Source organism: Microchirus variegatus (genome assembly GCF_963457635.1).
Source record: "Microchirus variegatus genome assembly, chromosome: 19".
NCBI classification, from domain to species: Eukaryota; Metazoa; Chordata; class Actinopteri; order Pleuronectiformes; family Soleidae; genus Microchirus; species Microchirus variegatus.
The window spans coordinates 8,234,129-8,253,007 of record NC_139820.1 but is presented as its reverse complement, the minus strand read 5'-3'; the positions used below and the strand labels follow the sequence as shown (position 1 = coordinate 8,253,007).

General features: G+C 40.0%; 1 protein-coding gene across 1 annotated transcript in view; it reads right to left on the bottom strand.

Moving 5' to 3' along the window:
* gne (glucosamine (UDP-N-acetyl)-2-epimerase/N-acetylmannosamine kinase) overlaps positions 1-18,510 on the bottom strand; it is a gene marked incomplete at both ends in the record, with an annotated part of 23,113 nt that extends 4,603 nt beyond the window's left edge. Inside the window, 7 exons of the mRNA XM_083905679.1 lie at positions 1,718-1,805; positions 1,994-2,202; positions 2,620-2,776; positions 2,866-3,073; positions 4,419-4,665; positions 4,773-4,921; positions 18,361-18,510. Of these exons, the coding sequence (XP_083761805.1) occupies positions 1,718-1,805; positions 1,994-2,202; positions 2,620-2,776; positions 2,866-3,073; positions 4,419-4,665; positions 4,773-4,921; positions 18,361-18,510 (1,208 nt within the window). The remainder of the gene's footprint in view (positions 1-1,717; positions 1,806-1,993; positions 2,203-2,619; positions 2,777-2,865; positions 3,074-4,418; positions 4,666-4,772; positions 4,922-18,360) is intronic.
* Positions 18,511-18,879: the final 369 nt, after the last annotated feature.

Genomic DNA, 18,879 nt, shown 5'->3' with positions numbered 1-18,879 from the left:
GTCAGGTGATTGACTGATAACATTCCATATTTGCCTTAAAAAAACTCTTTGGTGGCTTTTGCAGTATGCTTTGGGTCATTGTCCATCTGCACTGTGAAGCTCCGTCCAATGAGTTCTGAAGCATTTGGCTGAATATGAGCAGATAATATTGCTGGAAACACTTCAGAATTCATCCTGCTGCTTTTGTCAACAGTTACATCAACAATAAACACAATGGAACCAGTTCCATTGGCAGCCATACATGCCCACGCCATGACACTACCACCACCATGCTTCACTGATGAGGTGGTATGTTGTGGATCATGAGCAGTTCCTTTCCTTCTCCACACTCTTCTCTTCCCATCACTGTGGTACAAGTTGATCTTGGTCTCACTGTCCAGAGGATGTTCTTCCAGAATTTTAACAGCTTTTTTAGGTGTTGTTTGGCAAATTCTAATCTCGTCTTCCTGTCTTTGAGGCTCACCAATGGTTTGCATCTTGTGGTGAACCCTCTGTATTCACTCTGGTGACGTCTTCTTTTGATTGTTGACTTTGAAACACATACACCTACCTCCTGGAGAGTGTTTTTGATCTGGCCAACTGTTGTGAAGGGCGTTTTCTTCACCAGGGAAAGAATTATTCTGTCGTCCACTACAGTGGTTTTCTGTGGTCTTCCAGGTCCTTTGGTGTTGCTGAGCTCACCGGCGCATTCTTTCTTTTTAAGAATGTTCCAAACAGTTGATTTGGCCACACCTAATGTTTCTCTGATGGGTTTGTTTTGATTTTTCAGCCTAATGATGGCTTGCTTCACTGACAGTGACAGCTCCTTGGATCTCATATAGAAAGTTAACAGCAACAGATTCAAAATGCAAATGTCACTCATGGAATCAACTCCAGAACTTTTACCTGTGTCATTAAAGATGAAATAATGAGGGAATAGCCCACAATTGTCCATGAAATAGCTTTTCAGTCAATTGTCCAATTACTTTTGGTCCCCTAAAAAGTGTGAGGCACATATAGAAAGTGTTGTAATTCCTACACCGTTCACTTGATTTGGATGTAAATACCCTCAAATTAAAGCTGAAAGTGTGCAATTAAAGCACATCTTGTTCGTTTCATTTCAAATCCATTGTAGTGGTGTATAGAGCCAAAATAAAGAGAACTGTGTCGATGTCCAAATATTTATGGGCCTAACTGTATATAAAAGCCTTCCAGCACCACCAGCTTTGTTGTTTTTATATATGACAAATTCTGTGATCATTGGCATTTGGACTGCAATGATGTGATACATGTTTAAGAGAGCCAGGGTCAAGTGTAAGTATAGGTCACACTAAATAATTGATTTGTTAATTGATTTGTTGTTTTTTTTGACTAAAAAATGTGTTATTTTAAATCTGCATGTGTTCCAATAAAGTGATTGAGAAATATTTACACTGTATGGTCATTATGGCACTGCTAATGATGGATGGCCAAAGAGTTGCCTTGGGTCATTACTGTGACCGACTTACAGACACCACTGATTCAAAAAACAACAACAACACATTAGTGTGTTCTTCCAGCTCAACGAGACACCTGTGGTTCCTCGCTCTGCGTATGCTCATTTTGACTGCGGACTTAGTGATTTGAAAGGTCTAAACAAACATAACATGAGAACCTGCGTGTGTGTGATTGTGAAATCCTTTCAGAGCATGCAGAGCATGCAGAGCTACAAACCGGACAAACAGAACTTTGGCCATACCAGGGATATCTCTTGCCAAACTGCAGTTCCAGAGCGTGGAAGATCTTATTGTGAGTATCAGCATCCCGGACATGAAGAACATTTTCACCTGGCAGTAAGGGAACAATTCATAAGTGTGTCAAAATGAATACTGAGGTATTATAGTTTCTATCTAAAACTCATCAAACTAGTTACTCATGTCTCGGTATATGACGGCATCAAATCTACAAATACCCCAAGCAATTCATGTCATGTATTAATGTATTAGTATTAATAACGACTTGTTGACTTCCTCACCCGTCTCTCTGCCAGTTTGCCTTGTTCCCAGGTTAACTACGGGTGTGCCAAAGGCCCCGGCCTCTCGCACTCCACAGCTGCTGTTTCCGATCATGCAGCCGGCGTGGCACACCAGCTGGATGAACTGCTCAAAGGGAACGTGCTTCACCGCTCGGAAGTTGGGGTGCTGCTCGATGCCTTTCTTCCGCATCACACGCACCATCTCCTTACTGCCTGTTTCCACGGAAAAGAGTTAGTCAAGAGATATTTTTTTTTTTTTTACTAAATAGTCAATCAATTTTACTACAATAGGACATGATATACACTACCATTCAAACATTTGGATATACACTACCATTCAAACATTTAGGGTTTCTTCAACGAATATAACATTAAATGCATCAGAAATACGGTGTTAATGTGGTAAACGACTATTCTAGCTGCCATCGCTGGTTTTTAATGGAATATGTACATAGGTGTATAGAGGCCCATTTCCAGCAACCATCTCTCCAGTGTTCTAATGCTACATTGTGTTTGCTAATCGCGTTAGAAGGCTATTGGATGATTAGAAAACCCTTGTGCAATGATGTTCGCACAGCTGAAAACATAGAAGAAAACAAAACAAGTAGGAGATCAGAGGCTAAAACGAACCAGCATCGATGTTCGGGAAGAGGATGAGCGTCTTCTTGTTAAAAGAGAGCAGGGCATCGAGCATCAGTCCATAGATCTTAATGGAGTGCTGGATGTCTGTGGTGACTGGGTGCTGCAAAGCCACAATATAGTCATGATTCTGCACGGTGTCACCTGTAATATAAGCACACCATATTTCACAAACTGCCCTTTGTTTTTCTTAGTATAATGTATTTCTTTCGAGCGAGAGCATGCCTGCATACCCAGCCAGCTCTTGATGACGTCCATGTAGTTGTCTTTGTGATAAGTCGACAACAGCTTATCATACGAAGGGCAGCCAGCCAGCAAGATGCGAGAGTGGTCCTCACACATGGCGATGAGGTACTGCTCCGCTCTGGGTGTGCAGCAAGCATGGTAGTGGGCCAGTTTGCTGATGGCGTGGCGGATGGAGTCATCGATCGTTCCACTTACCTGTGAAAAGAAGCATGACCATGTTGGACGAGAGACAAATAGAACCTGATGACCATCCTAGCCTTTCTATTTGGAGTTTGCATGTTCTCCCTGTGTCTGTGTGGCTTTTGTCTGAAGACTGGCTTCCTTACATGCAGTTACGGTTAATTGGAGACACTAGATTCGTCATAGGAGCCATAAATGTAGGTTTTGCATGTTTTATTAATTGCTTATTGAATACTGGATTTGGTGCACACATAGGTGATGGGTGTGTCACTGTGGAGAGTATGTGGCAATAAGTGATTGCTCTCACAAGTTGCTGTTTGTCAGTCATGATGTAGGGGGTACACAATGCCTTTTGTTGACCGCATCAATCCGTATTTATGTTACCATGTGTTATATAGGTGTAAGTATGAGCGTTCCTATCTGCAGCCTGTATAATAAAAGAGTGGTAGAGCCACTAAGAATGACGTGTTCATGTGCATCAGTAAGCTCCCGTGTTTAGCCTACAGCGGCTTGGCTTTGAAACTATTTAATATTGACGGTCGCTAAACAATGACATATCTGTACGCCTGCAGAATCCACAAGGGTTCGCGTGACAAACATTTCGTCATTCAGCCATTCTCGCAGTTGTACACTACCGTTCAAAAGTCTGGGGTCACGTAGAAATGTCCTTATTTTTGAAGGAAAAGCACTTTTTTTTCGATGAATATAACATTAAATTAATCAGAAATGCACTCTATACGTTGTTAATGTAGTAAACGACTATGCTAGCTGCAAACGTATGGGTGACTTCCGCCAAGGAGCTATATGTTTTCGCCAGAGTTTGTTTGTCAGTCAGTCTGTCAACAACGTAACTCGAAAAGTCACAGACGTATTTGGATGCAATTTTCAGGAAGTGTCTGCAATGGGACCAGGAACAAGTGATTACATTTTGGTGATCCGTAGGTCTGCGCTCTCCGAGTGCTTTTCTCGTTTTTAAATGGAATACGTGTATAGAGGTGCATTTCCAGCAACCATCTCTCCAGTGTTCTAATGGTACATTGTGTTTGCTAATCGTGTTAGAAGGCTATTGATGATTAGAAAACCCTTGAAAACCCTTGTGCAATCATGTTAGCACAGCTGAAAACAGTTTTGCTGGTTCTTTGACTACAGCAAATTTTGAAGGGGAAATTTATTGCATATGCAACTATATATGCAACTGTTTTAATGAAAACGATAATGTGTACAAATAAGGGTGAATACCCTCATTTCAGTGTAAATGGAAGTATGTGCACATATTCAGACAAGGAAAGTAAGAGTATGAAACAGGTGTAAGTAGCACAGTTCATGGTTTGATGGATGTTCTCAAACAGTTACTGCTAACCTCTCCCCCCTCCAAGTGAAGTATTCTAATGTTCATCAGTGCTGCAGCAGTTGCCAAGGCCAGCGCATCAAAGCGGTCACCGTGGATGATGAGGATGTCAGGACGCAACCGCTGTAAGACATCGGGGAGTTTCACCAATGCCAGCCCAACGCTCTCGACCATGGCTGCTTCATCCTCTCCTCTCACGATGGTGTGGAGCTTGGAGCCGATGTCAAAGTCATCCTGCTCGATCAAACGAAATGTGTTCCTGCAAATTAAGCAAAAGAAAAACGCTTGAATAAATCATTCCAGCTGAACAGCTGTGGATTGTTCTCAGCTGCAACAAGATATTCTTTGGCACCACTCGTTTCTTACCCATAGTCATCAATGAGATGTGAACCAAGCACCATGACTTCCAGTTCAAAGTCATCAGGGTTGGCTTTGATGCCATACATAATAGGGGCCAGCTTGGAATAGTCCGCTCTGTTGCATGTTGCCACACACACTCTGAGCTTCTTCTTGAACTGAAAGAAGATGAACCAAAAAATACATTCAGACACCATTTATTGTTTTTAGCCGATTTGATTTTCATAATAAAACACAAGAAACACACCCCATTGCTGAGGACAGCAGGATAATTACCATGTCCATAAACATGATATACACGCGTGTGTGTTTACAGAACCCACAATTAACTTCCATGTTCATTCTTAAACAAAGATAAAAGGGCATACATGATTGTGCTCTGTCCCATTTTTTCTCTCCATCCTTTCTCTTCCCTTTTGCGTTCTCTGATAGTAAAGCTCCTGGAAAACAAAAACAGAAGAGAGACTGAGATCCAGTAAAGAATGAGAATATCAATCATTTACAATCAAATCCACCCCACAGCTTATACTCACTTGGGCCTTCCAAATATTCTGATGCTGAGGCATGAAAACACAACAACACTACGCTAAAAATGTTATGTATTTTTACATAAAGACAACATGCTGTGAAATTTTCCCAAAGGTTAAAAACGTGCCGTCATACAATGCTTTGCATGGAAGTGCAACAGTCGGATACACTCTGGAAATCTGATTGGGAAAATGTATTCTTTACTGTAATATAGTAGTTTAACAATTAATTGATTAGTTATATTATCGGGAACAATTTTATTTGTATAGCGCCATTTCGCAACATACATAATCTCATGGCACTTTACATAGTAAGGCAGAAACCTTACAATATTCTAAAGAGAGGAGAAGAGAGACCCAACAGTTTACACAATGAGCAAGCACTCAGCAATCAGTGGAGAAAGGGAAAAAAAAACTCTATTAACAGAAGAGGATTCAATAATGCAGCCACCTGCCTCAGCCAGGGTGAAAGGAAAAATTGAGGACAGAGGAGGGGACAAAAAAGGGCAAAGATAAACAGAAAAGGGAGGGGCCAGGTAAAGATAGAAGAGAGAGCAGGAGCAGATGTATAACATACTGCTGTAAACGAGCCAGAGATTGTAGATGGACAAACTTGGCCCAAACAAAGAGCTGTTGAGATGTAATGGTGACAAATAATAATAATCTATCTATAAAGCAAGTTGCGTTCGTCTGTCTGTGTGTCTGTGACAGGCATATGTCGCCCTAAGATTTTGGAGTTTTTTGGAGTAATTTTAATTTTTCCTGATTTATCACGCTACACCAGGCAGGCAGTGGCTCATCAGCAGCAGCTGCGCTGTCTGGAGTGGGGAGGTGGGAGTCAAGAGGTTGTCCTGACGGTGGGTGAGACATTTTCACACGGTTCAACGCAGAACATGGTGTTATACTGATGTCCGTTCTCCAATACGCGAGCACATGATTATTTAGCATTAGCATGCTACTATTTTGTGGCTAACTTGGCAAACCTATTTCTAAAGGTAAGCTAGCAAGGCTACGATTAGCATTAGCGTAAGGCTAACATAATACAAACACTGTATTCTCATTAGGCACAGCGCCATTTTTTAAGTTTTCGATTAGCATTAGGGTAGCTAGCTGTTGTGACGGTCAGCCACGCCACTGTGTGAGATCTATCAAACCAACTTTCCAGTATACACTTACAAATTAAGTGGAAAAAATGGTCAGGGGGGTAAAGCCTCAGTCACGAAAGGTTTTACACATAAACACTACCAGCCAAAAGTTTGGACACACCTTTCCAAACTTGACTGCCTCCATTAAGCTGATAGATAGGATGCAATAAACAGGTTAGCACTTTAGCACATAACACTTTATTCACAAGTTCTAGTGCAATAGAGCGATATGCAATACAATATAATATTAACACTTGCACTTTATCCCAATACGGTAGATTTCTAGGCAATACAGCAAATCGCAATTTAACTTACGGTCTATCAAGCTCCATGTTGTCGATGTTAAAATGTTGGTCTGTCTGTTGGTTGTTTGTACTTGCTGTGTATGTTACGAAAGCAATGATGCACTGTGCCTAAGACAAATTTCCCCAATAATAAAGTTGACCCTAACCTAACCTAGTCTACATTCATAACATTCACGCCGGTTTGTTTTATTTAATGGGCAGTTGTTAGTTCTGTCACTTGTGGCCCATGTCTATAATTAAAGGAGAAAATAATCTAGATGATCGTCTTCACTCATGGTGATTATGTAGCGCCTCATTGGATGGGTGGTGCTCTGTTGGATTAAATTAAAAAGGCATATTTTTTTCAGTCAGTCTAGTAAACCACAGGGACCTCAAATTCTTCAGCAGATTGGGTGCTTGGATTAAAAAAAAGAAAAGAAAAGAAAACTGAGGTTTGAGCACTGGCTGACGATGCTGTGTCATTCCGTTGCACTTCTGGGAATTAAGCATGAACGAGGGGTCACTGTCAAGGGAATCAACAAACAATATGAGGGGGGGGGGGGTGTAATGCTTTCCATTCCTACTGATCAATTAGACTTATTATCAGAGAGAGAAAAGGAAGTGTCAGATCTTAAATACAACAGGGATCTCTTTTAAGAGCACTTCTATCTACTAGTGGTTGAACAAATGGTAATTACAAAAACATGTAACATGTCAAGATTGCCCTCGCATGAGTCATAAAATGTTGCAAAATAAGTCAGGCTTGCCCACCCTGTATCACCCACCCTCTGCAAACTATGTGGGCTGAGAATTACACAAGGTTTTGTGCATTACTTGATTGTATCTGGTGGGGAATTAAGAAGAGGTTTTGTGTCTAACTTGGGTTACAGATCGTATTGTATTTTATTTTCTAATCCAGTGATTCGAGTCATTATTCAGCAAAGTTTTGCTGTCAACTCAAACTACCCAAAGTACCAAAGCACACTGTTTTATGTCAAAAAGTTGCTCTACTTAGACTGAGATTGGGGAATTGTGGATTAGCCGGCCATATGACAATAACAGGAAAACACCCAGAGGGTCTTTGCCAGTGTGGACATTCAAATACAATTAAAAACATTTGTGATTCATTCAAAAGAGAACAGTTGATCGCCTTGCTAACAGAATCAATACCTTGCCATTCTTGCAGTTTTAGCATTTCTTCATGCAACTGGTCCATATGTAAGATATAAATAAATTCACAGATTGTGTTCCCTATGTAGGGCAGAATTACATCTCAGTACACCCAAAGCATGTACATATTGCCAGTAATAATAATATATTAATAGAAGATATAGCTTGTTCAGGGGAGCCATGTTAAGATAACTGTCAGTAAAGCTATTAGAAAAGAGCTCACACAGTTGGCTTTTTCCCATATATATCCTACATACCATTTCAGTATTTCCCGGGACAGCGGAAAAGATATTTGTTGTTGTACGTTGTTGATAATGGCCATTCGTCTTAAAGGTGCATTATGTAATAAATCTAAAGCAACTGGCCGTAAAATCCTCCTAATATGTAACAGAGAATCAGGAATAATGTTCATATAACAAACTGAACTCACCAACAACAAGAGTACAGCCAAAATATTTGCATTCAAATTTTATCTTTGCAGACCGCAAATCTTGTTTGTTTTGAAATAATGTTTTGGCATGTGACGCCACCTACTGCCGTCTACCAATCATTGCAGTCAGTAGAGTCTCTGCTGCCGAGCGGGTTTCCAGTTACGTCTGAGCTACAATGGCGGAAAAAACTAAACCAAACCTAAAAGACATCAGTATTTTGAATTTGAGTGTAGTGACCGTTTTTGGCCACATTCTTACATACGGCGACTTTAATTAATGTCTTGCTCAGTCTGGTACGAAAATATTTTTGCAATGTAGATTGCTATCATTGTAACTCAAATAAATGCATCAAAAATATCATAATTTCACAATAATAATGCACTCAGATAACAGATGAAGTGTCATTTAAGTTGAGCTTTATCAACGTGTCTCTACTTCATATTCATATTCAAATATGAGTAAGAGTCAGGTGAGGGTGGTGTTGGACAGGCCATTTTTAACATGATTAAATAACCTGTGGTAAAATGCAGTCTTCTATTAAACACAGGATAGTAGACAATAAAATGATGTCACAACACAAAGAGCAATACTTTCAATCTTTGCTGTTGTGCCATTCTGTCGGGTCACACGCAAACAATAAACCCCCCCTCTTGTAATAGGTCTTGTGAATTATGCTAAATCCCATTCAGCAACACAGTGACTTCAACTCTAGCATCACAAGACAGCACCAGGCGCCAGCATCTTGTGGGGGTTGGTGTGCATGCAGAAAGCATTGGAAGAGATGAAACCAGAAAAGAGGCAGAGGCGCTGAACATACATAGAAAAAAAAAAGGGTCAAAACAAACACAGAGAAAGAATAGAAGAATACGAAAATCAGGGCAAAGATAAAAGAGGAGGCAGTAAAGGACTCACGTGAGGATTTGTGCACAAAAAACCCAGATGATTTTCCATCCCACGCCTCTATGGATTCCCTTTGTTCCTTTTACTATTCTTTTTAATTTTGATTTGGCCCCCCCCGTCACATTAGCAAACAAAAAGAGGAGCATGCAAGAGGCATGGAGCAGCAGTAAAAGAAGAGAGGAAGAGAGAGGGACTTGACGACAGCCGCAACGCAGACACGTAGGGTGAGGGGGAGGAGCTGCATGAGACCGGGGATGGGCTGTTCGACTTACAGAATAATGGGCGAGTGGTTGAAGCATCCTGCCAAGCATGCAGCAAAGGGGATTTTCTTTGATGCATGTGTGTATCTCCATATGACAGCTTCCGTGTGATAACATGCTTCAGGTGAATTTTTTATGAGGGATTTTCAGCTTAGTCAAATTTTGCTTATCAAAGCTTCAACACTAATAGTTGGAGACAATTTCACATTTAATTATTTTTTTTTATTATTATTTCCCCCCTCCACGTATTCTTTTTACCATTTCATAATGAACATTGTTGTTTGTTCAAAGTACTTTATAGAGTCTATGACCAATGTTCACACAGGAATTGAGATGATCTACATTTAGGGTTGTTACCTTTTCAAGAAATTTATGTTTCAGTCCGTCAAGGACAGATTTTAAAAGATCTGGGGATGTAGATGATGGCCCAAGGAAGATATTTGCTTTTGGTGGTGATCTGGATACCGATATTGATTCTGATTCAGGAGTTATTTTTTCAAAAAAAAAAAAAGAAAAGGAAAAGAAAACCAAGCCTTGCGAAACAGAGTGTATTGTTGACACAGTGGGAAAATGAGAGGCCTTAGCAGAGGTGTGCGCTCTGCGAGTCCGTTTTTGTGTTACATCTATTAAATTTACAAGCCTGGTGAAACATTGAGTGCAACATGACGATTATTCTAGAGTTGAAGATTCTTGCTGATGCACAACAGAATTAAGTCTGCTTGCTTTAACGTTTACCATATCAAAATCAGTGTTTGTTTAACAAGTTCACAGACCTACAGGCTTCTGCTCTCTTCAAACTACCGCTAAGAGTTCAAGGTAACTAACCCTGTTCTTTATTCTGCCAATATCCTTCTCCTTTGGTCATTTCCTATTATTTATTCAAACGTACAAATTGACGAAAAATAAATAAAATATTTATATTGCCTCAATTTAGTCTGGAATTCTTTCTTCTGTCCCCAAAACAGTTGTAGTGATCAAATTGTCTCCCAGGGCATGAAGTTATGAGTCACCTTGGAAAAAAAGCTGCAGGCATAGGGTTAGGCTTATGTGGCTTTCTTTGGACTCGTGTCATCATCTTTTGTTTTGCTAGTGCAGATGCACTCATCTATCGACTCTCTGCATCTGAATTCTGTGCTATGGTACCAGATGGAAAATCTTAAACCAACCAATGTGGAACCACTTAAACTGTACACAGTGTTGACACAGCTGTGACAAACTGGCATACAGAGTAAAATGTCATGAACTGTGCCAGGTTGAAGTCCTGGGCTGTCATATCAGAGTGGTAACTCCATCCTGTGCTGTCACTTCAATCAGGCAAGAGTTCCAAGATATTGGGGGGACCGCACAGGTTTCTAACTCGCTGAATTGATTATCACTTATGAAGTAGCCTGTCATTTTCAGATGTTCTTAGGTGTTTCGATTACACTACAATGCTATAGAAGTCAATATGGGAAATGTAGCAAGTATTAGAAAAGTTATTAAACGTCAATAAAAAAGTTAATAAACCTGGTATTAGCATACCAAGTGATCTGAATGCATGTGGATGGACTGTTCTGAGTATGACTGTTCACACCTGTGACCACAAATGACCGGATCTGGTGTCCCCTCCCCACCCTTTACTCAAATACACAGTGACGTTATGACTATTTGCAAGAAGAAAATTAGGTCCATATCAAATCTGACTGTACATATGTGTCCGATGTCAGTGTCTGCGTCTGTGCGAGTAAGTTTTACGCATTAGAAGACATCGCAGTTTACATTGTGCGTTGTCCCCAGGATGGACGACGTCTTGTAGACCTGTTCTCATCACAATCTAGATTTGATCAGATCACTCAGGGATGAATATTATCACCAGGTCTGAACTCTTGATGTCATCCACTAAGTTATTCCTGTAAAGGTGAAATTCTCTTTTAGAGGGTCCTCCTGGCCCATACAAATGTGAGAACATATATTACATTATTCCAAAGTGGCAGTAGTTTTAGACATAAATTTTTAATCACGAGCAACTAATCCGTATAAGTAAAGTGACATTTTCATTCCTCAATGCTAGTATTTCAACGAGTCCTAACAAGAGCACTGAGACCGCAGACCTCCACCAAGGCTTCACCACTTTGTCAACACGTGACATTTTTACATGTTGATGCACTGGATCCAGAATACTTTTTAGCAAATTTTTACCAAAATGTAATAGGAACATATCCATTAAAACATTACACTGATTCATCAAAACTGCAGACGGGACGTTATTAACTGGACAGACAAACTTAACTTAAAGATAACCCCCATGCTGATGAAAACATGACCGTCATGGCCGAGGTATAACTAAATAAATGATTTAACACCAAACGGTCAAGATTTGGTCACATTCTACAACACACATATTTTTACATGACTAAATGGTTCAGAAGTGTGTTCACCCTTTATTGAAGTCATACGCCAAACACACACGCGTCTCGTTGTTCAGTAGCTGCACCACAACGGCGCCTTGAGTTCAGCCAGCAGAAAAAAAGTTTAATATGAATTAAATATCCACTTCAGTGTGAAATAAAGCGTGACTTTTATCGGCAACGTTGTTAAGTGCGCTATGGCTAACATTTCAAGTCAGCATCTTTTTGTTAAACGTGGGTATTTGCCATCCTTTTCCAATTAGACTTTAGCTAGTATTAGGCTACAGTTACGGTGTTATGCTAGGCTAAAGTCAGCTATGCAGTTATAGGTGTTGAATGACTAACTAATACCGTTATGTCCACACACAGACCGGGACACGTTGACACACACACACGCACTTTAAGTCATTGAACGCCCCGAAGCTATGTAAAAGTTACAGTTAGCGTTAGCCGGGCTAAACTCACATCCCAGCCGAGTTAGCTTTAGTTATTACTTTTCAAACGGGCAGATTCGCAGGAAAACACAGTTTACCTTGACGTGTCCGGGAGACGCAGTTCGTGTGCTAGCTTGAGAGCACCGATGGTTTCACGCACTTCTTTCTTCTTCTTCTTTGGCTTATCAGTACTCTCACATTCACACACTCTCACCCCCCCACACACACACACAAAATCACCACAGACCTGAACACCGTCAAGTACCCGGCAGGCAGTGATGTGCATGCCTCGGCCCTTCACAGTAAAACACATCCGTAAAAACAACACATTGCACCACGCTGTGGCTGATTCTAGCTGCTCCCATTAGAAACATGGGGGTACAAGATGGCGGCCTCCGTAAATAGAGGCCCTTGCCTACGTAAACATAAGGCTATGAAAGCTAACAAGCAAAAGTCATAATTACATGTTCAATCTGCTCTGATAAATAATGCTAAATGTCACACTTAGGTTCAGATAAGCTATATTATATTAGACTACCCGAGAGCTCCCTTTGTACAGAATAATATGGAGGGCTACCATCATTTTATTTTTAATATATATATAATATATTTTTAATTTTATGCAATTTACCATTTAAATTATGATTATTATTCATGCAATTCAATTGCATACACACACACACAGAAATAAATAAATAATAACACGTAAAGCATTTATTTATTTATTTCTGTATTTATTTATTTATGCATTTATTTATTTATTTATTGATATGTCAGGTTTTCGTCCTCCATAGTGCTTTATAAATAAAGTTGGATTGGATTGGACATATCTACATGCATGTATGTAATGCATGTGTATATATTTGATTTGCCCATTTTCATAATAATTATTACAATTATAACAATACATTCGATGATTATAATTAATAACATTTTATTTATAAGCTTGTGTTATTTACAAATGTTTTTTATTCTATTATACATCTGTCTGTTTTTGTTCTTTACGGATTCATTTTTATTGCAAACAATGCCTCATACAATATTAGAACAGACTTTTACTTTGAATTTTTTTTATCAGTTTTTTATCACTGTGTTTTTTTCCGCACATATTTTAAGTACAAGTGCAATAAGACAAATAGATAAAACAGATGAAATAAAGGCACAATAAAACACAGTCAGCATGGTTTTGTCCATGTGGAAATATTGTTGCTTCCTCTAACAATAACAATAACAGCTCATTAAACTGATTTGTCCTTGAAGAAAAGCTATGCAGAAAAACACATTTTAGCATCTCACGAGAAGCCAACTGGTTAAGGATACGGTGTCTCTCACACACAGTGTCAGAGCAGTACCAATAGAAGAAGTAGCAGCATTTTTGGCTCAGCTGCAGCCCCCATAATGCCTGCTGCTATTTTATAACTGCACTGCATTGCAGGGCTATTTCCCCCCACAACCAGGGCTGGGGTTGCATAAGAATTTATGGCATCATAGTGGTTTGGTGGATTCCTGACAGGGATCTGGGTGGAGGAGGTTTGGAGGAGGGGATTTGTATGACTCCAAAAAAAAAAAATAGAGCTGTTTCTAAGTTTTAAAAGAGTTGATTGTGAATGTGAAAAAGAATACAATTAGAAAGAGGAACACATAGACGTGGGTTGACATGAGTGATAACAACAACAACATAACCTACCACCTAAATCCAGTACAGCTATACTGTTGAAGAGTTTTCTTTATGCCCACAATTATCCAATTCACTTGAGAAAAGAAACTTTAATGATCCTCCAAGGGGGAAAAAAACTGAGGTGGAAAAAGTACTAAAATATTGTACTCAAGTAAAAGTACCAATACTGTGATGAACTATTACTCAAGTAGAAGTAAAAAGTAGTTAATTTGAAATGTACTTTAAGTAAAAGTTACTTAGTTACTTTACGTGGAGTGTGAGGGTAGTAGAAATATGACAAGGGGTCAGAAATCCGAAACTATTTTGGAGCTCACACGCCCGGCTCGACACAGGATATTACGTCACTTTTGGTGCCCTCTATGTTCACGCACCAGTGCTGGTGCTAATCACATCATCATTCATCTGGTTCTGGTGTCTATTTTCCCCCTGTAGGTCTTTATTGTGCTGATTTTTTTATTTTTTACTCAGTAACGGATAGGATTTATAAAGTAACTAAGTACAATATTTGAATCAATATGTACTCAAGCAAAATACAAAATCCTGGTTTTAAATTGTACTTAAAAAATACAAAATACACAAAAAAAAAGTATTCAATAAAGTAACTTTTCACTTCAGGAAACAAAACAATTGATGATGCAAAGTATTCTAATCTAAAGTCAGCACACATTTACCTCAGACTTAAATAGTCACTGGGGGGGGGGGGGATTCCCAGCATTCACAAACTACATTCTCATATCCAGATGTAATGTTGTACATTGTCCACTGGGGGGCAGCAGCACAACCAGAGAGCCAGTTCATCTGCCATCATCATGACTGCAAAGCAAGCCAAGGTCTCCTTCAAGGACATACATCATATCTGCAAAGTCACACAGTAAAACAGGGGAGAGGCTCTATGGGTGTTTTCAGCCAGAGCAGAGGTGGGAAAAAAAACGAGTGTAGTCTAGACATTTATTGAATCGCTCGAAAAGACTATCTCATTGTTATAAATTATGTGAGGGTGAAACTTTAAATCTGAGAAAAATGACATTGGCACCGACAAAAATGTCCTGTTTTTGCTGACTGCTGGATATGGCTGCTGCTGGTTTCGTCAACATGTAATAGAAATAAAGTATAACCCACTGGTTTTTTTTTTAAAGATAGCAAGTGTACTGAACTGAGCAGAGGCATGACAACTCTCTCCCCCAGCCTCACCTTATTATAACCATCAAATATGCATCACCCCTCTGAGTGTATACACTGTATAATGTATTCAAGGATCTCCACTGCACTGGGAAGCTCGCCCCCATCAGCAGTTTGTGTGTGTGTGTGTTTTGCCTCTTTAGGACCTTTACTGGCATAAACACTGACCTTGTCAGGACCAGTCATCCTCAAGGAGATCAAAACCTGGTTCTAATGAGGCAGACGTGGTGAAAATTTGGGGTTAATATTTGAATTGTGGGTTAGGTTAAGGTTAGGCATGAACTGGTTATTATTAAAGTTCGGGATAACACTTTGTTTCCAAATGAATGGAAGTCAGTGCAGCGTCCTGAGGAGAATAGATGCACAAACCTGTGTGTGTGTGTGTGTGTGTGTGTGTGTGTGTGTGTGTGTGTGTGTGTGTGTGTGTGTGTGTGTGAGAGAGAGAGAGACAGGGAGAGTGTCCATGCATGAAGGACAAGAAATCAAACATAATCAATAAACAATGATTCATGGTCTTCTGGAAGAAGGGAGTCATTTTACACAGTTTCAAAAGGAGAGTCGGACAGATTGTATGGGTGGCAATTGTGTGAGATTGTACTTAGCTTCCAGTAAAACATTAGAATATATAAATATACATATGTGTACATAAACACATTGATGTACTTAAAAAGTATTAATGAGAACAAGTATCAGTCAAGACACCAGTCATTGGCTTCCAGTATAAGTGGGAGTGTTGTTGAGTTTTACTGTCTTTTTTTGCCCTTGTCTTGTCAGGATTTGTACTTTGACTACTTTTTTGTTGTTGTTTGACTACTTTTTTCGTTTTGTTGTACTTTCAAAATAAAAGATTGTTGTTTTTTTTAGGGTTAGGGTACGGGTTAGGGTTAGAGTTAGGGTTCTGTATCAGTCCATTCAACCACCATCTTTGACCAACTGTCATCCCTAATGTCAAGAAATGTCCAGCCGCAATTTAAACACAGTCCAAAAAAGGGCCAAAATCACCAAAATACACTAATCCAACCATTACAATAAGTAAGGTAAGGTTGTAAACAGTAAGAACTAACATTTCAGCTGATTTTACTTCCTATATTATTGTATAGGAAGTAATATATATATATATTATAAGTATTGTGTAGTCATCATTAATTACCAACTATATCTATACATTTGCTCAGATGTGACTTTTTTTTAATGTACAAAAGACGGCCGGATTATAGCTCACACACGAGGAAGTCATCAGACAAAGAACGCTGGTGCACTGACTTACTGAAACAGGAACGAATAACTGGCACGGAACGGAAGCGTGAACTGAGGCGAAACAAAGCCGAAACTGTGCGTGAAGTCAAGGTGGCAGGGAAAATACACAAAGTATTCTGCAATGAGAAAGAGTGCAAGTTTTCAAAATAAAACAGGAAATTATAAAAAAAATTGGCGTAAACATAACACTTTGCTCCCAATCCAGTTCTTTGTACTTCTTTTGTTTCGCCTCGTGTGGGACGCTGACAGTGTAGTATTATCGACAGTATAATTGTGTTACAGTAAGCTAATGTAAGCAGTCTGCGAGCTTGCTTACTCTCAGTGCTCTTCAGTCACACTGCCAATCTAAAACTGTGACACATCCTCAGATGCTGTAATTTGAGTGTCTTAAAGGAGACATATTATACTGTATTTCTCCAAGTTAACCTAGTTCCCTGGTGTCCTAATGAACATGTCTGTGACATGCTTTGGTCAAAATACCATAAGGATGAAGCACCACAGCAGTTCAATCACCCTGCCAAAACAGCCCTGTTCAGAACGCTCTGTTTAGTAGTATCTCTTTAGGTCCACCTTAAAAAAAGTAAAACAAAACTTAAGGGACAGGAAATGACATCAGCCACAGAGGCTACTGGGAGCTAACAGCAGTTAGCATTTGTAATAGTGATCATTTGCAGGCACATTGCCGTCATATATAACATGCATCCACTGGACAGATGAATCCTCTGAGGCTGGAAGTTTGTGTAGAACTCTGCGCTGCACTGTGGAGCCAAGAATAGAACTTTTCGCGGAATTCGCGGACTTCCGGTTTTCGGATTTGCCGACACTCTCGCGTGTTTCACGGACAAAGCGGAGCTCCGCGAGACAACAATTCCAGGAATTTTAGCGCATTGTGACGTCCCAGTGAGCGCGGAAGTCAACATCGCGTTTTTTATCTCCTGTAGTTAGACTGAGGAGGACCACAAAAACATCAGTGAGTCATCTTTTTTTTCACACTTTTTCACCGACTGATAGGACCTCCAGAGTCCCAAATATAAGGATTTAAATGATTAAAAAGTTGATTTTGCATAATATGGGACCTTTAAAGATGATGAGCTGAAGAGGCACGCCAATGAATTTTGTGCAATTCAGAAAATAAGTTTTTATACTGCGTGGCCTCCATAATCAGAATCTTATATTCCCTTTCAGATGGATACTCCGGCGTTCCCACTGACAGTCTTCAGATGTATATATACATTTATTTAGAGTTGATTTTCCTGACCCCATGAGGGTTAGACTATAGGGGAAGACACCCCCGACACTATTTCAAAGTTACACACGTCAGGTTTTTATTAAACTGTGTCCTAAATCTGCTCAGAGAAACCCTAAACCTCTGCTCCTGCTGTCCACTGCAATATCTTCCCTGCTCATATGGGTTTGTGTGGTGGGTGGGTGTGAATCCTGGCTCCCACCGTGCGGTCACGTTCCCCTCTTCACTGCATTGCTCCGTGACAGATCTACTGCACTAGCTTTCTAGGGCACGATGCACTCCACTCTGGATGTTTTCCAAGTGTTTTTTGTAGGGAGGGGTTAGCCTCCTGCAGTATTCCATTCCCATTACAAGACAGGTGCAGGGGAATGTACAGAGGCAACAGGAGGATTTACTCTGCTCAAACCCTGCAGTTAAAAGCCGGGGACGACACAGCCACCGGGGGTGTAGTGAATTCACAACTCGAGAGGTCCAGCCCGAGTCATGTTTTTTCCATTGACAGACGGCTCGGTGATACTGTCCTCATACGCCTGCTGCACAGTCGCCGAGCTGTGACTGCACATCGTCCTTTTTTTTTTTTGTGCTACTGCTCAAGGCCAAGTGAAGAAATCCAGCTATGCATACACAGTGACCCTCACATTCTTATTACTCGTTTTGTGTCATTGTCTATCTTTCTCTATACTCAAGCCAGCCTCACACTGGAGTGTTTCCAGTCATCACACTGAGCTGCTTCCTTCGCCGCTCCTTCGCCGCGTTGTTGGACGTCGGGGGAGCAAATGACCTCTTGACACCACAATATGGCGAGCTCCAGCTGTCACAAGTGAAGGAGAACCTTGCAACTCCAATCATGGTAATTGACTCCTTAAAATAAAGGAAGTCAATAATGTCATCTCATTAACAGGCTGACATTTTAGAGATACAGAGTTTCTGGCTTGTATCAGTACATGTATACGGTGTGAATTTGTTGGGATTTGGTCACAACACACTGTCAATATAAATGCTAAAAACATTAGCACACAAACTTAGGACATTAAAGGTGCATTATGTAATAAATCTAAAGCAACTGGCCATAAAATCCTCCTAATATGTCACAGAGACTCAGGAATAATGTTCATATAACAAACTGAACTCACCAACAACAACAGTACAGACAAAATATTTGCATTAAAAAAAAATATTTTGCAGACTGCAAATCATGTTTATGTTTTGAAATCACGT